This window comes from Drosophila arizonae, chromosome X (assembly GCF_054131065.1).
Source record: "Drosophila arizonae isolate 15081-1271.41 chromosome X, UAZ_ARI_1.0, whole genome shotgun sequence".
NCBI classification, from domain to species: domain Eukaryota; kingdom Metazoa; phylum Arthropoda; class Insecta; order Diptera; family Drosophilidae; genus Drosophila; species Drosophila arizonae.
In genome coordinates, this window is record NC_142927.1 from 17,296,201 (window position 1) to 17,319,401 (window position 23,201).

The 23,201-nt window shown below is 39.1% G+C and overlaps 1 protein-coding gene across 3 annotated transcripts in view; it reads left to right on the plus strand.

Moving 5' to 3' along the window:
• Window positions 1–23,201, plus strand: part of Proc-R (Proctolin receptor) — a 35,947-nt gene that overhangs the window by 11,164 nt on the left and 1,582 nt on the right. For 2 of the 3 annotated variants that reach the window (XM_089473022.1, XM_089473023.1), the window contains exons 3-7: window positions 17,656–18,040; window positions 19,665–19,837; window positions 21,317–21,433; window positions 21,573–21,863; window positions 21,974–22,230. In XM_089473022.1, coding sequence (XP_089329148.1) covers window positions 17,856–18,040; window positions 19,665–19,837; window positions 21,317–21,433; window positions 21,573–21,863; window positions 21,974–22,230 — 1,023 coding nt within the window. In that variant the 5' untranslated portion in view covers window positions 17,656–17,855. The remainder of the gene's footprint in view (window positions 1–17,655; window positions 18,041–19,664; window positions 19,838–21,316; window positions 21,434–21,572; window positions 21,864–21,973; window positions 22,231–23,201) is intronic. The other variant, XM_089473024.1, reaches the window with a different exon arrangement.

Sequence of the window (23,201 nt, forward strand, 5' to 3'; positions counted from 1 at the left end):
ACAGAAATTTTATTGCTGACATTGCAAGACTAAGTACAAATATTTCTTGTTTATAGTTGACAGTTAATTACAGTCATCAGGCACTTAGGAATTGTTCATCAACAGAGACTTATACATAATTAATTTTAGCATAAAGTTAAGTCAATTCCTTAGCAGTTAAACACAGTCATCACGGTCCAACTTCAACTGAGCTCTCTCGCATAAGCTAGATAAACGAATGAATGCTATGACTCCCTAAAAGCATTATTATTTTACAGTTGCATTTGAGTATGTATATATATGTATATACATATGTTTATGTATAGTACTATATTTTCTTTTTAATGCCCTCCCCCGCTAAGTGTTTGAGCCACTTAGCTGAGCGCAAGTGATGTTAAAGGCTTTATGACTTAATGTCAGCCTTAACTTTTGATGCAATTGTTGAGAATATTTCAGATGTAAATCAGTTAAGTGCCTTAATGCATGACAGCGTGCGTGACAAATGCTTGATGCCGTCCCCCATTGAAAGGGTATGCATATGTATGTATGTGTGTATGTGTGTATGTGTATAAAAACCTTTTTGCAAAATGCAGCAACAAATCCGACGGACAATTAAACATAAACAAACAGCAGCTCATGAGCTCAGTAATGCTCATATACCAGCAACAGTACTCGTTAACTGACACACACACACACACACATAAATTTTTACGAAAACCGTCGCACACACACACACACACACACATACAGATGGCACACTAATTAAGTGGCTTTGGCCAGCAGCATTCAGCGCGTCCAGAGTTTTCACCTGTGCGTATACGTAATTAATTTCATTATAATCTCTTACGCATAATAAAACAACAGAGCAAACAGCGCTGAGCTGCAACAATAAAAAACAACAACAACAACAACAACAACAACAACAACAACAACAACAACAAGGACAGCAAGGACATCAGACAGCAGGCATCATAATACATTTCGGCTTGTCCCTGGGCCTCACAATTCATGGATCTGCTCGACCATCCAGATCTATGAATATCCCCAATGCGGCGCCAGCAATTAATTGACACTGAATTCATTTTCATTGAATTCAATTAAATATATGTATCTGCATACAAATACGCATACACATACGCACACATGCACACATTTTTGTGTGGGCGTACATTCAATCTGCTGTGCCACGCCCCGCCCTGCACCGCCTCCCTTTCTGTGGAACAAGTCTAAAAGCTTATAAATATTTGCTGTTTGGCTTTTTGCGCCACTTTTATGAGTTTCTGTTGAATTTTTGTTTATAAACAAAAGCGCTGAAATAATCAATTGATGGACAATGCTCGCAAATGATGCCTTCATAAGAATAACAAAAGCCAACAACAACAACAGCATCAGCAACAACAACAACAACAAACAATAATAAAATGCAAATGCATAGAAAAAATTAACTGTATAAATAAATAAAGCCAGCGAAAATGTTGAAGCAATTGCCAAACGAATAGAATGAAAATTAAAGGCAACGACTGTAACATACTCTGTTTCTTAAAGTATTAATCTGCACTTTGTGGGCGTGGCAACTCTATTGATGTTCAACTATTGCAAGAGTGTTTCAGATGCTGAAATTAGTTTTGTTTTAGATATCTTTTAGATATATCCGATTTAAGGAATTGTAAATTTAATAGGGAATGGTTATACCTGTTTAAAAAATAAAAGGTGTATATTGGATTTCTGTAATTTTCATCTTGATAACTATATCTACCATAGTTTGAAATTAGATCTTCAATTGAGGCCTATATTTTTAACTGTGAACTTTATCTAAGACATGGAGCCCGATCCTTCCTTGAGAACTGGATCCTCTATTGGAGACTCGATAGTCCATTGGGAAACTATTTCATTGTTAACTGTATAGTCCAGTGCATACTAAATCTTCAACTGGGTATCTACCGCTGGGAACTAGATCTTCCACTAGGAATTACTTAGGTCCTTCACTTAGAGTTAGATCTTGCATTATGAACAAAATTTGGAGTGTATATCTTCTCCTGGTGACTAGATTGGGTGTTATCAATTCCACTGAACACTAGATCTTCTACTTGGAAGCACTTAGATCTTCCATCGGAAACTACATCTTCCACTGGGAACTGTATTACGGAAAGACTAGTTTCTCCACAGCTGTGGAGAACTGCAGCTCTAAGACCAAACTTTAAAAGTCATGATTGATATTACATTATAAAGCAATAATAGGCAAATTATATGAATATAGTTTTTTTTTTTATTTTTCTTTTTTTTAGTGAGTATGAAGCCGTCAGCTATGCTCGACTTCTTGCTCTTACTTATTGTGCCGTTAATATTTTGTGTTATGCTGGCTTTGGTTTTGGTTGAATACACTCATTATTTCTTAGCAAACACATACACATACACACACACACACACACACACACACACACACACACACACACACACACACACATACATACATGCACTTACACAAGCTCTTTAACAGTCACAACCACACACTCAAGCTAAAGTCATCGCACTTTTACTTTTCGACAGATAATTAATTCTCACAAAACTAAGTACATGATGTACTATGCGATCGCTATAAAAATGGTTGGAAACAGTAATAGCCTGGGATCATGTTGGTGTTCCAAAAATATCAAGATGTTATTTTGAAAAATATACCTCTAATTTAATGTACGGCAAAGGAACATCGAAAATTATATAACCAGCGCGAAATAAACACAAACAAAACCGAAAATAATTGATGCAAATGTAATGCAGTTGAGGTAAAAGCGAAACATGTGTTTAGCCATTGCTCGAATTGTGCATCTGCTTGAATGCAAATGTGTCAATATTTTAGGTGCAGTACATATACTATGTATGCGTGTGTGTGTGGATGTGAACTAGTGGAAATGTTTATGGGACCGTGCTAATAGAAATTTTGATGGAGGTAAATGAGATTGATGGATTCGTTGTATCAGTTGGAAAGGGTTGAGGTCGTGCGGTGAAATGGAATGGATGCATAGGAACATTACGAGAGAGAGAGAGAGAGAGAGAGAGAGAGCGAGATAAAGAAAGATAGAGATATGAAGAGGTACATAGAGATATCGATAGAACGGGGAATATACAGACAAGGAGAAAGAGAGGGATAGATTGATTGAGAGAGTCAAGGACAGCAAAGAGAGCGAGAGAGGTAGAGAGAGAGAGGTAGAGAGAGAGTGGTAGAGAGAGAGAGTGGTAGAGAGAGAGAGAGAGAGGTAGAGAGAGAGAGAGAGGTAGAGAGAGAGAGAGAGGTAGAGGGAGAGAGAGGGGGGAATGGAAAATAGAGGGAGAGAAGGGAGAGACACGCAGAAATAGAGAGAGAGAGAGTTAGACACAAGGTCATCAAAGAAAGAGAGGGATAGCGAAGAAACAGAGAAAGGAACAAAAGCGGAGGGAGGTAATCAAAAAGAGAGGGATGAAGAAGCAGAGGCCGAATGTGAGTGTGTGTGTTGGGGAGACAATGTGACAGGGCGAGAAAAAGAGAGACATAGATAAAGTGAGACAGATAAAGAACAGCGAGAGAAAAGAGCCAAAGAGAGAGAGCGGGAGACAAAGACAGAACGGGAAATAAGTGGGAGTGAGAAAGGAAAAGAGCCAACAAAGCGAAAGAGGCCAAAGGAGACCCGGAAGATCGGATAAGTGTAGAGAGACAGGACGAGGGAGAGGCAGATACGAAAGGAATGGTTGAGAGAAATATAGAGACAATGAGATAGCGAGGTAGAGTCCGTGAATGATGTAAATATAAAATGTTTATCTTATGTATACATATATACTCATATATGCAGACAAAAATTTATATTCTACAAGCATCACTCTCGCACTAAATTTGTCAATCAAGCTTGTCGTACAGTTACATATACATATACATAGTTCCATATATGTTGTTACTTGTCGATATCGCAACGACTTGTGAATTCCGATTGCATCGCTATGGCCATTAATAGAACAATGTTAGCCCAGCAAGTGCTTAATAAACAAGCAGTGTGTGAGCATATTTATCGACATTAGCTGCGAGCTGAGCAGCTGACAGTGTTGCCAGAGCTTACGAACGCTGCACACGATACGGCGGGTGGCAACATTGTAGACGCGATATGAGAATAGAAATGAAGAGAGTCCTGCTGCTACGAAACATGTGCAACAATGTTTTTATTTGCCGGCGCGTTTATTTTTAGTTACTTTCTGCGCTCTCTCCCTTTATATCTCTTTTTTTTCCTTTTTAATATTTGCTTTTCTCTGCTTTTCTTCTTTTTTTACTTTATTTTCCATTTTTAGCTTCAATCTCTTTTGGTTTTTGTGTCTTGCTTTAGCGCGTGGCGTGAAAATAACTTTCTAAATAAACGCTACATAGAGTTGGCAACTATGGAGGGCAGCACACACACACACACACACACACATATACGTAGAGCACTCTTTATCCACGCTTTGCTGTCTGCGCATTTTCGTGACGCTTTTTGTGATGGCGCTGAGTTTTCCTTGTATCATTTTCATTTTATTGCTCTGCAGATTAGAGTTGCGAAATTGTTAAATTTCGCTTCTTTTGTTTCTATATAATATTTTTTTTTGTCTTTTCTTTTTGCTTTTAATTTCTTTTTTTTTTTGCTGCTGTTTGCTGCCGCTACATCAGCTCTGACATCTTTGTCCAATTTGCTTTCCCTTGGCCGAAGTGATTTTTCTTCTCCTCTTTGGCCGTGAGCTAATTGCCAACTGTTAGTTAATTATTCGACTGGTTAATATGATTATTTTCAGATATTTCCCATAAAAATAAAAACCTGAAAAGCAAGCCATAAATTAACTAAGCATAAACGAAATGAAAACTTAGTTCCCAAGAATTTACCTAACAAGGCGTGTCCCCAAGCAGACTTCGTTAAAAGTTTTGCTGACAGAAAGTGAATAATTTTTTGTTTTTTGTTTTTTGTTTTTTTTTTTTTGTAAAACTCAGTTCTATCTATAAATAACCAATTGTTGTGGATTTCAGTGGGAAAAAATGTAAAGAGAGGCTAGATTTTGGATTGCTTTTAAAAGACTTTAACTTTAGTCTATATATACATTTAGTACTACAGTCGAGTCTCATTAATTTGAACCGCGTTCAATCAAAAATCTAAATAAATAAATAAAAAAAGAAAATATTATCCCCTTCTAAAAGCTCGCTTTCGATATTTCTCGATAGTTTGAATTTTTGTGTAAGTAAAAAAAAAAAAAAAGATTCCCTTCCCATTTCTAATTATTTAGATTCGACTGTCTTTAGTAATTCAAGATTTACTAAGAAAATTGTTAGATTATCATATGAGAATGATATTTAAAAAATTTCAGAAGACTAATGAGAGATTAGATAAGTTTAAATAATATTAATACTGCCTTGTAGCCCATAATTTAGATTAAGGTTTAATGATGACGGCGCTATAGAGTCGAAGACAAGAAGCCGCAATAAAGAATTCTTTAAAAAAATAGAGATGCTTAGAGGGAATATCGTACTACTATCGATAGATTTATAGCTAGGTATCGTTTGTAGATCATAGAGAATGACATTAGCAGAAGAGGAAGAGAAAGAGAGAGAGAGAGAGAGCACTTTCAAATCGAAAGCGAAGAACATTAAGATCGCATGCTTAAAGTAAAGGCTTCCACAATACAAATGAGAGCTCGCCTCCACTCTACTCAGTTGCTTTCCACATTGATAGGGCCGCAAGGTCGTTCCACTCTTGGCGCATTTCTTGGTAATGTTGTAGCGCCTACAGAGTCTTGAGGCAATCGAGGTAACCGCATTTGCGGCATGTGTGCGTGTGTGCGTGCGGCCGGGTGGCATGCAGCCGTCAGACGTTGCATTTTACATACGACAAATTCTAAACGTTGTCGTCGCCGGCGGCGGTGCGCTGCAAATTATGCGATGCGTTTGCAATTTGCCGCTTGCTGTGTCACGTGTTAATATTTCACGCACACACACACACACACACACACACACGCATACTATAAAATTTAATTAATGCACAGGTGATGCTGCTGGAACAGCGATGCTGGCAACAGGCAGAAGACTTGTTTAAGCCACATCGCGTGGCCCTTGGGGCTTTGGCTGCTTATTGCATCTGCGGGCTGGATTCGCGTATTCGCATAGCTGTTGCGCCTGTTCGCGCTGTTGCCTGTAAAGTGCTTTGTTAATTAGCCAACTGGCGAGGCTGCTTTCCAGCAATAATTTGCGCCCGCAAGTATGCAACACATTTGGTGCCAGCCAGTTTACTGGGCACGGGGCACGGGGCACGGGGCACAGGGAACGGGGCGGGCGTGCGTATATGTTAGCGCCTGCATTGTATTTCGCACACTATTTGTCAATGTCAGCATAGAGCACACACACACACACACACGCACATGCACACGCAGACAAAGTGCTTGGGTAGTCAACAACTACTTTGGTGTGGCCGCAGCTGCATCGCGTTTCCGCTAAATGTTAATGCAGCCCAGTGACCCATAGAATGGGATCAGCATCGCACGCTCGTTCATTACTCCAATGGCTGGGCAACAGTTTACAGAACGTGTTAATCAAAAGCAGCGCACAAAGTTTCGCTCATTTGGTTTTCCATGGCAGTTCGATGGGCATCAGTCAATGCGACCCCAAGCTGCAAAATGGCTAACAAGCCTGCTGCTGGCAGCCATTAATGTTGCATCAATCAGTGTCCGTACAACAAAATGCCAAGCGAACAGGGCCAGTGAATCGGGTGCATGGCTGACATGGATTAGCCCGAACTAACATGGCCCAAAAGCCAGAAATTTTATAAATCAGCTCAGTTTGCGTTTCGAAATGAATTAGGATTGCATGAATTAGAGGAGAATACGAGAATGTTAAATATGTTCAATACTTTTTTGTTGATCGATACCGATATAGTAATCGATAGTAGGTAAATTTTCAAGAGTGCAGTTAGCCATGTTAGTCAAAAAGAAGAGAAGAAATGAGGGGAACTTGCAGTACTGTAATGTTTTATTAGAGTTTATGAAATATTAAAGACTTATTGCTTTAATTATCGATAGTGCGATAAGCGATAATCAACGTAAGCTGCCATCGCAGATAGAGACAAAAGGAGTCGACTAATTATCGAAATTTACGCAAGATATTCTAGAAAAAGTGCAGAAATTAGGGGAATTAGCAGTCCTATAATGTTTTATGGAAGTGTATGCAATACAAAATGTTATCGCCATAATGAGCGATAGTTCGATAAGCGATAATCAATCAAAGCTGCAAAGCTATGGCAGTAAACAGAGAAAGAGAAGAAAGGAGTTGACTAATTATTGAACGATTTTCTTTTTCTGTTTATCGATAGGTATTATTTGATTGACTTTGATTGCTTATATATTTTTTACTCAGTATGAATTTAATAAAAGCTACACAAATCATTACAAAGAACCCAATTTCTACAATCAAGAAGACAAGAAGAAGGCTTCTCAGAGTATATAGCAATAAAAACTAAATTTAAATGCAATGAAACTTGAATAGTTACCAAAAGCCGATTTCGATTGGCTCGACAATGAAGTGAGTATTCGTGTTGAAATGTTTTTATTTTTTTTTACATTTATTTTTATTATTATTGTGATTTGCGTGATTTGCACGATGTTTTTGGATTTCTATACGAAACGAAAACTGGGGAAAATATATTTGTCATTTGATTGGCCTTAAAAGTCTAGTTTCAACTTAAGGTTTACAACATATCCCATAGGAACTTCACTAAAGAGAGATACGTGTATGTGTGTGTGTGCGCCTGGGCTTATGTGTGTGCGTGTATTTGCGCTTGTTCTGTTTATATGGCTGGCCATTAAAACAATTTTACTAGCCAATAAAAAAAGGCGCTTTAATCTCTGGTCACACTGAAATCGTTGCGTAATTTAATGACACTTAAAGTCCGACAGTAAAAAAAAAAAAATGAACCTATGTGAGAGAGAGAGAGAGAGAGAAAAAAATGGAATGAAAATAAGTAAGAGAACTTGAAATGCATTTCAACGCTGAGAGCTGAATAAAAAATCTGTCGTAAGCATTTTTTAATATATATTTGCTTGCTAAGTACTTATATATATACGTATATATATATCAAGTTAATATGCAGAGAACGAGGGAGAGAGAGAGAGAGAGAGAGAGAGAGAAAAACACACATAGGCAAACATACGCAGACCTGCTAAGGCAAATGTACTTGGCTTGGGCTGAGGCTGCTCTCTGCGCGCCCTAAACTATGCAACACATTTCGTTTGCATGTTTGTGCAACGCATCTTATTCTTTGCACTGTACGCACTAGCCATAGAGAGTATATCTGGTTGACTTCAACTTCGTAAAGAGAATTGATGTATTATGTATGTATCATTCAATTACATATTTATTTAACTTGGGCATATTAAAGAGGCAAATGCATTATTCAGTTCTATCTAAAGCATACAAAGATTTTATTTCTAATAATTTCATTTTGTCATTTTTAAATAAAAAAATCTGATTGGGCAATTGTTAAATTATTGTTAGCTGTTGAATTATTAAAAAAATCTTGCCTTTTGTTCTAGATAATATATAGGTAATAGCATAAATAAATAATAGAAAAAATGTCTGGCCAAGCACAACTTGAAGACTTCAGTAAGCAGAAAATTCTTGGAATGTTAAATAAGTTTTAGCTTTTATTTCTTTATACAATATGATAAATATGATGAAATATATGATATGATAATATGATAAAATATTTTAATATGGTAATATATTATTGTAGGTTAATAAGAGATTTAATTAGTTTACAGAGGTTCGGCATATGGTTAAGCATCGATTGACTTACAGCTAGGTATCGATCATTGATCATGGGGTAGCAGAAGAGGAAGAGCGAATACTAATATAAAGCCTCCTACATTATATACAGTATTTATTGATTTATAGTTAACAGTTTGTTAACAGCTGTTAGATAACAGTTTTTGAATATGCTAGTCAGAATCTCCAGTTTTGCTACACATAGTATATCTAACAGTCGTGAACTGCCGCCTTTAGAAAAGTGTAGATAATTTTTTCTTTTTGCGTACAGCCGTTTGATGCGCCGTCTGTCTGCACCTTGGCGAGGGGTGGGGCACAGGGGCATGGGTGCCAGCCGAGCAGCAGCAGCAGCAGCAGTAGTCGAGGAAAGCGCAGCGTCCTGAAATGTATGCGAATTTGCATAGAAAATAGACAGTTTGGAAAATTGCATTCCATGTTGATAACTTAAGGCCAAAGCAGGCGCTGTCGACGGCTCTGACGTAACGTTCAGCAGTTGCTGCCTGGCTGGCAGTGTGTGTGTGTGTGTGTGTGTGGAGTATGTCCTGATTGTCCTGATTCACGTCGCCAGCTGCAACTGAAACGGGCTTGAAGCACGCAACGCATGTGCATAAATAACTTGTTTAAGTTTTATGGCAATGGCTATATATGGACAGCGTCCAGTGAGCCCAGCAAAGGGCCCAACTGCAGCAGACTGCAGCTAACTGCATGGACCGCCATCCATTCCACCACCATCAGCACTTGTCACCCAATTTATAAGCGAACGATCCGCACAACTAGCAGCACTTATAAGCGCGCCGCCCGGCCACACCTTGAGTAAAATGCAATTTACCACATGGCCAAGGAGCGTTCCAGTTGAAGGTGAAGTTGATGGGCTGTCAGGGTCTGCATACGGGATTGGATTCACCAGTGCACCAGCAGTGGACAGCAGCAGTCCGTTGTCCTTCATGCCGTCTCCTTTGCCGCAGCGACGTGCGACTGCGCTTTGAAATCAAACACAGAATGAACTGAATACGACTCGTATTACGATTGTCACGGGAGATAGGTGAGAGAGAGAGAGAGCAATGTATATTGTAGTTGGAATTTGTTTACGCTACAGAGAACCTGCAAAAATCTAAAAAAAAAAGAAAAGAGAAATTAGTCATAGAAAGATTAAATTTTGTTTGCTCAATTTTTTCTTCAATTTGTCAGAGTTTGCTGCTCGTATTCATAGCAGGGTATTTACTGTACTAGCATATCCAGTTGAGACTTGAGCTAGCTTCTTCTTACCGTTTGGTTTCTCCGTGTGTGTGTGTGAGTGGGGTGGGAGGGGTTTGTTTATCGTTTGCCATATCGCTATGCTCCCCTCTCCTCTCACTACTCTCGGCCTTTATACGGACAGCAGCAGCAGCAGCAGCAGCGGCAGCAACAACAAGATAAAGTCAAATAGTTACAGGCATATCATTTCAAGCAATCTGACTAGGTTCCCAGGCAGTCGTCCAGCTCCAGCTCCAGCTTCAGCTTCACCTCCAGCCAGCCAGAGTCGAGTCAGTCGAGCATCCATTGCATTCAGTCAGCCTTTTTCAAACAAACAGTCCATAGCTTCTTCTGGCTTTTGCGTCATTCCTTTACCTCTAAGCTTATTTCCTTTTTTTTTTCGTTTACGTTTTCTTTTTTCGTTCTTCAACCACAAACGCTGCGCTTTATGACACTGAGCAGAGGCGAAAGTCAAGGCATGTTTGTCTATGTGATGGACAACAGCTCGCATCAAGAATAAATGTGTGCTAAATATTTCAACTGAAACTTGAACGTGCTCAGACAAATAGCTCTTTAAACGGTGCCAACTACTGCAGGTGCTGCAGCGAGCGACGGTTAACGGTAGTGCAGTTATGGACATATAACGAGTCAATATTTTGTAGAGGGTAGTTTGGATTGCATTATATTGGATATATATGATATTTGATTGAAGTCTAGAGTATAAGAGTAGATGAGTAGATGAGTATATGAGTATATGAGCATATGAGGATATGAGTAGATGAGTATATGAGTATATGAGCATATGAGTAGATGAGTATATGAGTATATGAGCAGATGAGTAGATGAGTATATGAAAGTGGATGAGTAGATGACTAGATGAGTATATGAGCAGATGAGTAGATGAGTATATGAAAGTGGATGAGTAGATGACTAGATGAGTATATGAGTATATGAGTAGAAACTTATTTGAGTAGATGAGTGTATGAGTAGATGAGTATATGAGTAGTTGAGTATATGCGATTGAATGAGTAGATGACTAAATGAGTATATAAGTATATGAGTATATGAGTAGATGAGTATATGAGGATATAGTTATAATATAATACTCCCATGTTCAGGCTTAGTAGTTTGTTATAGACATGCATATATCAAACTACTAAATATTTTATAGAGAGCTGATTAAAATCATGATAATGATAGTCTATATGATTTGATCCCATTGTATTCAAGATCAACAGACAAATTGCGCTAGTAAACGCCCCATTCTGCTGTCTCTAGACTTGAGTATTAACAAATTGATCTCGTCAGCTGGAACTAAAGTATAAAAGCTGCGCCTGAACATCTTTCAGCACATTCCGATGAAACACCAATTAAATCGATAAATATCGCTATTAAATATAGGATATTAAAGCATATTACGCTCAGTCAAGTTGCGTACGAGCTCACTCTACTCTACTTTACGCCTCTACCACAGGGTATTCGACACCTGTCAGCTGAAGCTAGACTCAACTTCGACTCGGACGCATAGTTAATTGAAAATTAGTTCTAAATGATGTTTAAATGCTGGCTCATCGGACAAACGAAGGCCACTTTTAAAGCAATTTGGCGACGGGCAAATTTTAAAGTTCTCGAGTTGCCAGCCAATTAGACAGGAAAAGCAGAGCGACGTGCGTTGGTTTTAGCTTGAGAAAATGGCACAGCCACTTGACTTGCTGTTGCTGCTTCGACTTGTTGTTGTTGTTGTTGCACGTTGTTGTTGCTGTTGCTGCGGCTGTTGCTGTTGTTGTTGTTGTTGCTCCAACCACTGAGCCACTCACTAATTATGCAAAAATTAGTTGCATCTCGGACACAAAAAAAGCAAGAAGAAGCAGAAGAAGAAAGCTAAACTGGAACGCGGCCTGCCAGCGTCGACACATAAAAACAAGAATAAACTAGAGCTGATAGCTAAATGCAGAAGACTAAATACCCTAACTAGATAGATTTAGTATAAGATAATTATCATGAGAATATTTATTGCCAGCGGATATATAAATCTATATTTTTATTTTATGAAATATACAATTTATTTAAAATTTATTTTTATATATTAAATTCAAACCAGTTATATATATATGAAATACATTTGCTAATCAATCAATCACTCCCTAAGCTTCACACTTTAAGTTAAAAAGTTTGGCTCGAACAGCCAATAATAATGCTCAGTGCCAGGGTATATAAAGCTGACAATTCTGCGCCTTCCTTCAGTTCGGGGCTTAACATTTTTTTCGCACGTGCTGCTGGAAGCCGCGTGCCACTACGTGTGTATGTGTGCTACTGAGTGTGTGTGTGTGTGTATGTATGTGTGTGCTAATTTAGGCTCCTTTTGTTGTCTCCCAACTGAATGACACACAGAGTTGGGCGCGAAGCGTGGGAGCGCACAAAAAATGGCCGCCTGTCGTTTGTTGTTGTTGTCGAGCAATGGCAGCTCTGGTGTGAGAGCGAGAGAGAAAGGAAAAATATATAGGAAAAGCAGATCCCAAAAAAATAAAACAAAAAATAATAAACAACAATGCGACTTTGTCTGTGAGTGGGCCATGCGGTTGCAGCAGCTGCAATAGTTGCACCAACAGAATTGCAAATAGCGCAGCCAAGCAGTGCGAGCAGCCCAACCCAACGCGAGCCCAAACCCGAACCAGAGTCCTAACTAGAGCCAGCGCCAGAGCCAGAGCCTGAGCCCAGCTCAGCTGCATTGCCCATGGCCCTCGGGGTATTCGTGGTGTCGTTCATGCATACTTTCATATTCATTCACTTGCACATTCATTGATAGCCAAGCCTCTGGGCTAGTAGACATGAGAGAGTCACACACACACACACACACACACATATAAACAACACATGCACACACACACACATGCACAGCGCTCGATGCATGTCTCAAATGAGCACAGCGTAAGGTGCGTATGCGTAATATATGAGTTAGACTTGAACAGACAGATAGAGAGGGAGAGTGAGAGAGAGAGATAGCGAGAGCGACAGAGAAAGAGGGAGACAGACAGAGCGACAGAGTCGACATGTTGCGCTGCTAGCATTAATAGACTAAAGTTTTTAATGTTGCTCATTTCAATTCGTGTAAAGTTTTTGTTCGCGAAATTTTATTAATTAGTGTTGGAAATGGAGCGTATGCGTAATATACTGAAAGCACTTACAGTTATATGGCAGCAATGTTAATTTGCAATACGGCTGCCACTTTAACTTTTTCTAATTGAAATACGCATGTAAAACTGAGCAGTATTACATTGTTATTGCCGGAAAGTGAAGTGAAGGTGTACGTAATTTACTGAAGACTCTGCCAACTCCATAAACTCATCCGGCTTTGACATATTTCAATTAAAAAAACAAGTAAGGGGCAATTATAGACTACAAATTATCAAGGTGAATTGCCAAATTCTGCGAATTGAAAGTGAGTTTAGCTTTTACATATATGGATTTCTTGTCTCTGCTTGGTAAGAGTAAATATTCTGTAATGAACTTGTGCGCAGCGTACGGTGCGTATGCTTAATGTGTGAGAAAGATCTAGAGATGGATGGCAGCCATAGGTTGACTTGATTGCGAAGATAATGGACGAAATGTGAGTAAGGCTCAGCAGCCAATAAGTTGCGGTTAAGGATAAGTAATTAGCGCAGCGAACTGGGCGTATACGTAATTTATTAATATTTGAGTAGTTTTCTAAGGGAGAAATTGTTAAGGGAAAACGTTCATGGAAAATGTTAAATGAAATAAATTTCAGCATATATTTCAGCATTTTTTTTTTTAATTTTGTAAACTGAAATGTAGTCAAATGTCAAATATTCATATTTTAGATTAAATATATATTAATTATTATATTATTATATTATCATTATATTATTATTATATTAAATTAATAATCAGCTTTATTTGCTTTCAATGTAAAAAAAAAAAATGTAAATTCAGTAATCTTATGCTCATCCTGAATAGAATGGAATCTGCTGCCCTATATGAAATTCTATGTTGCTCTTTACATATTGTTGAATCGTAGCCAATGCCAGAGCTCTTATTATTTCACTTACAATGGGAACACAATGGCATTCCCAATAATACGAATCTAAGCCAATAATGGACTCTTGTGATATATTTGCTGATGCATATTTGCAAGCCATTTATTTGAATCTGGAAATCCTTCTGCTATATCATTAACTTCATTTTCAAGTCAGTTTTTGCCGTTGGTGTCGTTGCTGTCGTTGTCATATATCTTGTGCGTCCATTAGATTGCATAATCACTGTTTGCTGTTGCTCCCATTGCTGCTGCTCCTCCTCCTGCTGCTGGTTTTGTTGTTTTAGAATCGGTTTACAGTTGGCTAAGGCAAAAAACATTGGCGTCGTTTTATTGCTCGCTAATCATCGGTTATATCGGAAGCTTCCATCTTGGCTAGCAAATGATTTATGGCCAGCATTGATACAATGCAGGCGGCAAACTGGGTGTGGGTATGACTGGTTAAGAGTTAGCTCTATCTCTCTCTCTCTCTCTGTCTCTGTCTCTCTCTGTCTCTGTCTCTGTCTCTGTCTTTCGCTCTTACTGTTAATATTCTATTTGTATTTTGTTATACCCTGAACCCATTTTCAATGGGAAATCAGGGTGTAATGGTTTTGTTAAAAGTGTATAACAGGCAGAAGAAGGGGTGGCAGACCCCACAAAGTATATCAGGGCGATGAGCTGAGTCGATTTGGCCCTGTCTGTCTGTCTGTCCGTCCGTCCGTATGTATGAACGCGTCGATCTCAGAAGATATAAGAGCAAGAGACCTAAAATTTTTTGCCTAGGTCCGTGTATATCACGCGCATATCGAGTTTTTCTCTAAATATCGATAACTACTATCGATAATTTATTATCGATTAAAACTAGGTATTTAATTATATCTCTTTAGAGCTAGAGCTACCAAATTTTTAATGTAGAGTTTTATAGAGTTTTATATAATTTCGGTTTTTGTTGTAATTTATCCCCAACCCCTATATCCACCCCCTTACCCTCACCTTTATTAAAGGCGCATTTCAAATACTAGAGACTTGTGCTTTAGCATATACACGCACTTTAATGTTATATTAACGACTTGAAAGTTTCATGAGCATAGTTCATCAACAAGAAGAGTTATTAAACTATTAAATTAACATAGTCCATACTGCTGCCAATACGTGTTTATGCTTGCATCTCTATGTTTTTCGGTGTGTGAGTGTGTGTGTTTCTTGTGTAAGCAGAAAGACTCGAAGAATTATTGTGAAATGTTAATTCTTCGAAGGGTTCAGGGTATTTCGAAGTCGAGCAGTCTCGACTGGAGCTTTCTTACTTGTTTTCTTCTTATTTTCTTGAAATTGTTGCAGATTTTGCAACTGGCACTTGGCTATTTGTCTTGAATTACTTTTCGATTTGCACTTTACACCAAGCACACACACACACACACAGTCACACTCACACCCACACTTAGATAGACACTCACAGATATACAAATGCACTTATTTATTTGGTTTTCAATTTCGGTTTTCGGCTTTTGCTTATGTGTATTGCTCGCCAAATGTTATTGGACAGGCGCACGCGCTGCCCTCGCCACCTGCCGCCACCCATCCCCCTCCCCGCTGCTCACCACTCCCTTCGCTCACGACAGACAAATTGCGCGTAAAATAAAACTTCAATTGCAGCAATAACACGAGCAGTAGCAACAGCAGCAACAGCAACAACAACAACAACTGCGGCTGCTGCTGCTGCTGTAAACAGCAAGAAAAAAAAAAATAAAACACAGAAAAAAGAAAAGCGTTTTAAAAACAATGAAAGTGGCAAATTCACAGCCAAAAACCGAGCGACTCCAAAAGCAACAACCACTCTACTAAGCCACCCAAACCACCCAGATCAGGCAGCCCAAAGCGCTTACAGCGAATTCGCAAATATAGCGAAAAGCTTGTGCATGTGTGTGTGTAGTGCATTTGAACTGTAACAACAAAACAGGAGTAACAACAGCAACAACAACCACAACAAAAACAACAACAACAACAATAGCAACAACATTAATGTTGTACGTGGCAAACCGAACAGCAATATTCGTTGCATTAAGCAAGCGCAACTACAGGAAAAGTCAAATTTTCCGCTTTTACCTGCAGTCGTCGATGGCGCTTTAAGGGTCAATCGCACCGCCGGGATAGAAAACGTGCAACGATATCGTAACAGCTAAAGCGCTGTATGTGTGTGTATGTGTCTGTATATGTGTATGTATGTGTGTAAAGCGAACACTTCAGCAAAATATTTCAAATTTATCAAATTACATTTTAATAATTATTTTTAACGTTTTCTTATTGTTCTGTTTTGATACAAAATTGAATGAAAATTGATTTGATTTCAATGATTGAGCTGTTGTAATAAATATAATTTATTATACTCATATTCCTATGTAGAATAATCTGACATAATTATTAATTTTAGAGGTGGCTCTTGCCATATTCAAGAAATAAATGAAAGTCGATACATGAATTACTTGAGTACACAGTAGAAACCGGCTATAACGACTCTCAAGGGAGGCCCTATAACTGTAGAACAAGCTTGTCTGGGGACCAGAATTTTCGTCGCTATAGCCGTACAGACGCTATAAGCAGAGTCGTTCTAACCGGATTCTACTGTATTTTATGCATGTAATAGTAAGGGCATTGAAACTAAAGACTCATCTAGAACGTATAGCGCATAGAGTACATGTGAGTTATTTGAGTATATTTTATACATAACAAATATATAGAGTATATTCGAGTTATATACATAAATATTTAGTAAATTGAAACTAAAAATTCTTATAGAGTAAACAAACGTATAGAGAATATGTAAGTTATTTGAGTATATTTTATACATATATAGAGTGTACGTGAATTAAAGCTAAGGGCTGTTCTAGAGTAAGCAAATATTCGAGTTATTTGAGTATATTTTATAAACAAAGACTTATTGAATGAAAACCAAAAATTCTTTTGGAGTAAACAAACATATGAGATATTTGAGTACATTTCATACACAAGGATGGAAACTGAAGTTTTTTAGAGTATGTGTATATGTATATGTTTGTTATATAAAGTAGTTCAGCATATTTGAATATATTTGATACATATGTGAATTGAAGCGCAAGACTCATCAAAAATAGAGAAACATATAGACTTTTGCACTTTGTTGACATCTCCAAATCAAAGGAAAGTCAGGGTATATCGTAGTTGGGCCAACTAATATTCCCGGTATCTCCTAATTGACTTGCCTTCACGTGGGTATTGTCTTAAGAAAACATCTATTGAGCACTCCGAACTGTTTTGAAGGTTGTGAAGAGTTTAGCTTCAGGAATTAATAAAACTTAAGAAATCCTAAGGCTCGAGAGCAAAACCCTAACTTCCTCAATTTTCATTGTGGCTTTGGGAACTAACATTTTTAGCTTAACAGTGCATCTCATCATGGCAGAACTAATAGCTACAGTCCTAATCACTTGCAAATCTACATAAAAAAAAAACACACACACACACACATAACCTTCATCTCGATATCATTATTTGGCCTGAGAGGCTTGCAGCTGAATGAATTAGCTTGAATTTGATTTTTAATTATCGGCCACTCTGGAGCTCAGCTAATTTCTCGAACTTTTTGCAGTGGGCGGCGCGTGTGGGCGTGACAGCTGTTAGGGAAAGTGCAATTGGAACTGGAACTGCAATCGGTATCGGAATCGAGATATACAAGAGTCCAGGCAGAGGCCTCACCGGCCCCATCGCCTCCATCGCCCCCATCGCCCTCGCTCCCCGAACTGCCCAGCCACTGGAGGGGCAGACGTAGCGGGGACCGCTAGCAGCGCAATGTCGATGCTGGCAGCTGCAACGTCGACGTCAACGGCGATGCCAGTGGATGCCATTGCCGCAGCGAAAATGTTTTCGGATGCGGATGTGGCGGAAGTGCGGCACGTTGTGCAACGCATTTTGGTGCCGTGCGTTTTTGTTATTGGACTATTGGGAAATTCAGTGAGCATTTATGTTTTGACGCGGTAAGTGCACTTGTTTGCGATGCTGATGCCAGCTACTGATGCTAGCTACTGCTATAGCTGCTACTACTGTTGCCACAATAGTTGTTGTTGTTGCTATTGCAAGGATTACGGCCGAGCGGCCAACAGCATTCAAATGCTGCCGCAATGTGTATGTGTGTGTGGGTGTGTGAGAGTCTGTCCCTGTGTGACTCTGTGTGTGTGTTTGTGTATTTTATGCATTTTATGTTTATGTTGCGTGCTGCATGGCCAACACAACTGAAAGCAGGTATGCAGCACATTACAAAAGGCATTTAATTGTTGTTACCATCTAGCTGGCACTCTAAAATCATTTCATTTCCCAAAATGCCAACAACAACAGCAACAACAAGAACAATTTCACGTGCTAACGGCTCACAGATAAGCGTGCGCTCTCTGTTGCATTCACACTTGAATTGCCTCAAAATAGGCAAAATTGTTGGTCGCTGCAAGGGAGTGCGTCAACAAAAGCTGAATGCTTCGACACGCAGCGGAAATGCATACAACATGTAGCTGATCTAGCTGACTGTTACGGTACTATGAGTCACGGCAGAGCGTTTGGCATAGCGAGCAGCTTTGTGTTGCGCGTGGGTCAGATTGATTACATGTGTAACAGTAGACAATTGCTGATTGCTACAGAACTCAGATTAGTTAGGTTGCAGAGATTTATAGAATATTTTAAATATGTATATATGTATGTATAAAAAGTAATTTTCCAATCAGAATCTAGTCAAACTCTTTTGCAGATATAAATAAGAGCTGAAGATAAATGTATAAAATTGAATATGAAGATATATTATTTGGTTAAAATTTAATAATAATAGCTGAATATAATTACTCCAGTGTGCTACAATTCTACAGAATGCAACACTTTGCAAGAAATCAATCTGGCAAATAAAGTAAATGTCCGCAAAGAAATGGCATACATATATACATAATTACTACAACTGAAAGTTTCACTGATATTTTATCAATCGCAGACTGGATAATTTGTTCGTTATTTGAGGACTCTCTGACGTCTCTTTAACAAATTCTTTTAGTATATTTGTTGGCCAAATCTTAGATCTTAGCAGCCAGTCATCTGTATGTCATATTCAATTCAATAGCAAAGACGTTGCAAATTGCTCATTGATATGACACTCCGTCCGGAGCTCATGCCCTCTGCAGCTTTGTAGGGCATTTCTGTGGCGACATTGGCCGCAAAACGGTAACTTTCTCGCCGCTCCCACAGCATCACAATTGCCAACAACTAAATATGAACCGTTACGTTTTATGACCTTGCCGACATTTGCGTGCATTTGCCAGATTTCAATCCAGTTGCCCGGCTGCCGTCTGCCCTCTGCTCGTTGCTGGTTGCTGGACAATTTGGTTATTCAATTATTGCTGCATTTGGTTGCAGTTGCATCGCTCGGATCCTTCGCACTGTGGCTGTGCAGCCGATTTGCATACGCAAACAAACAATTTGCTTTAATACTTACTTTTATTTATTTAGCCGGGATCTAATTTTTTCCTTTTCCGCTTTCCTTTTTTTCTTTGCCATTTTCTATTTTCCATTTTCTATTTGCCATTTTCTATTTTCTGTTTTCTATTTTATTTTGCTCTCGTTTAGCAAACGCATGAGGTGCACCACAAATATTTATCTAACGGCTCTGGCAATTACGGATATTGCGTACCTGACCTTTGTATTAATTTTATCACTCAAACACTACGAATATATCAAATACCACTGCGAGCTGTACTGGCTCCTCTACGGATTCGTAGTGTGGCTATGCGATGCGTGCGGTAAGTGAGAATTGTGAAATGCGATTATGTGGGAGAGTAGGGAGCTAGTTATGGAAAAGATAATTGAAGGAGGATAAATATTTATAGTGAAGATCCTGCTACCTTTTAGGTAACATAGTCTTAGCAGAACACTGATGGGATAGAAGAAAAGAAAATTATAGGGTGTAGTTATTACAGGTAAACTTCTGGGGAATATGTGAGATATTTTTAGTCAAGACCCGCTCTGTAGTAGCTCTGAGGTTGGACTGAGTCTATACTTAGTTTTAGTGTGGCAGCTTGTAGATCGTAAAGCTGCAGTACTTAGATGCTTCATCACGGGTTTGACCAGATAGTCTATTCTTTGAGCCTTGGATTATAACTTCAATTCCAATCAAACCCCAGTCTTGTGAAGGACATTTGAGTCTTTTCCTATTTCTAGCTGATTTTCGGGCTGTAGTTTGGGTGTGTGTCTAGGTTCTCGAGGTACTTCTTGGCCATCGCTTGGATTTTATAGCCAATTTTTGGCAGCATGAGGTCTCGCTAGATGTTTCTGCATTCATTATGTTCCACTTCTCCTAAAGAACAAAAAGCTTATTTAGCAGGATAACATTGTAGAGGCCGGAATCTCAGATAAGTACTCCTAAGCTCCTCAGATGACGATGAGTTCAGCCTCTTCCACTGAGAGTTCCGAAGATAATTTGCAATAATGTTCCACGTTCCACTTCTCAGCCCATTGCTGGAGCACTTCTAGGCATTGCCTAGCCGGGAACAGGCAGCTGCAACGGACGCAGCTCTCCCATGGAGTGCAATCAGCTTAGATTTCACTTAATATGATCAAGTTGCATTTTATTTCTATCAAATTGAATTTGCTGCTATTCAATTATATCAATATATGTACAATATAAATTATTGAAATGCTTATAGACATTTCTGAAATCCCCCTAAGTCGACATAATTGAGTTGCTTTCACTAGCGGCATGAAACAAAGTGAGCTTAAATGCAAAATCCATAAAAGCGAAAATCCTTGAGCAGCCTTAAGTAGAGGACAAACAATTAGACGAAAATTGAGAAGTAAATTGGAAAGGAAAACGAAGCTGAGGCAGCTCAGAAATGCGCCCAGAAAAGAGTCCAGAATACGGAATTCAATATTTGAACAAGTTTAAGCGCTCATTAATCAAGCAAATTGTTTAAGCAATATATATTGTATATACATATGTATGTATGTACATATATTAGAGACAGATATACAGTTAACTGTGGTAGTTTGTTGACCACTAACTGAGGTAATTTTAGCGCCTGGCACAGGCACAGGTGAGCCGCTCTACAAAAGGCATTTTGATGAGTGGTGGGCGGTGGGCGGTGGGCGTTGGGCGGGACATTATTAATAGCTCGACTGTGAGCGCGTTCGTGTTCAACAACTGTATACTGATATCGGCTTGCTTGAATTGTTCCCATTCCACACTAACACACCCACACACTCACACCCACACATACACACAGCATACATCTCAATTTACATAGCCGTGTGCTTTACTATCGAGCGATTTATAGCGATACGCTATCCGCTCAAAAGACAAACATTCTGCACGGAGTCGCTGGCCAAGAAGGTAATAGCAGGTGAGTGTGAGTGGGCAGCGCCTAGGCTAGGTATGGCCTGCCTGGCTTGGCCTGGCCTGGCCTGGCCTGGCCTAAGCGTTGCACGTCGTGTTGTTGCCACGGTCGCAGCACTGAGCCAGCCTTTGTATTGTTTTGACAGCCGTCGCGCTCTTCTGCCTGCTGACTACGCTCTCGACGGCGTTCGAGCACACATATGACATCAATTGGAAATTGATTGATGGCGCCTATAGGCCCTGCAATCTGACGCTGGCAAATGTGTCGCCCATGCCAACGCCCACGCCCACGCCCATGCCCATGCCCACACCGGCTCAGACCATGACCACGGCATGGCATATAGAGGAGCCAGCTGGCAATCCAGCCACGTCTCGCTATCTGGAGCCTTTCGATTTGAGCAGCGACAGCGGCAGCGGCAGCGGCGCCGGTGAGCCAGGTAAAGTAAAGTAACTTAAATGCTGGCTGCTCTTTAAATACTTTTTATTCGCATAATCAATTTCACTCTTCTCCTCCCTCTCTCTCTCTCTTTTGCTGTCTCTTTGGCAGACCACATTCCAAGCAGGCAGCGACGGTTACCAGCATTCACGTCCGCCTCTGTGGGCGTGACTGCGCCAGCCACTGAGCCGACAACAGCGTCGGCCACTGCGAGCTTGTTGCAGTTGTCACGTGCCAGACGCAGCGAGGACAACTACAACTATAACAACGATGCCAACAACAACAACAACAATGACAGCGGCAACGACAACAACAGCAACAACAACAATAGCGCATTCGCATTTAACATTACGGAATACTGTCAAAATGTAAGAAAAGAATGTGAATGAGAATCGCACGTAAATTTAATGCCCTGACGGACTTACCGAGCCACTGTATTGGACAAGCGAGAATTGCGCAGGGAATAAACAGAAATTCGAGGGAAAAAACTGAAATGACATGTATACCATTATTTTAACCCATTTATTATATACATATAGCGCTTAATTTAAAAAAAAAAATGAATTTTACTATTACATAAACCCTAAAGTCTACTGAAAAATTGATATACACACATATAAAAAATATATATATGTATCTGGGCAATTGCTTTAATTTAGATCCATTATAATCCGTTTGTGTTGAGCCTATTGATATCTAACTCTAGATATGTATACTATATATGCCATATATACAGATCAGCTTGAATCACTATATTATATAACACTCATACAATAGATTGCTCTCTAAGAAACTAGCTTTATTGTGTAATATAATATATAAGTACAAATTTAGCTCTCTGTAGAAAAGATATAAGTTATTTCTAAACTAGAGCAAAGATTTTCTTTATAATAATATCTCTAATCTGTATGCTGCAGAAAATTCTGTTTTAATTATGTAAATTCTTCAACATATAACCAAATTATGAATTATAGGAAATCCGTCTACAAAATGAGTTTGGTTATGAATGGCTGTTCGATTTATGAAAGATCTGCAGAGCTGCATTAAAAATGTAGAGTAAGCGCAATTGTCTAACAAGTCAGCCTCTCTTTGATAATTCCCCTATTCCAGTCATCTGTATGTCTAGAGCATTTGATTGAGCCTAGTTCCTGTCTGATTCAAACGATTTACGAAATGAAAAGAATATATTGGTTTTGTGCAGTGTATTTCCTTTTTATCGCAATGTTGTTCATCCGCCTGTTCCGCTGGGTCTACTAGAAGTGTAGTAAGCTGGGAATTACTATATATAATTGAGAAACTCTATTAAGGTGTTAAAAGCTTGAAATTATACAGAGCTGCA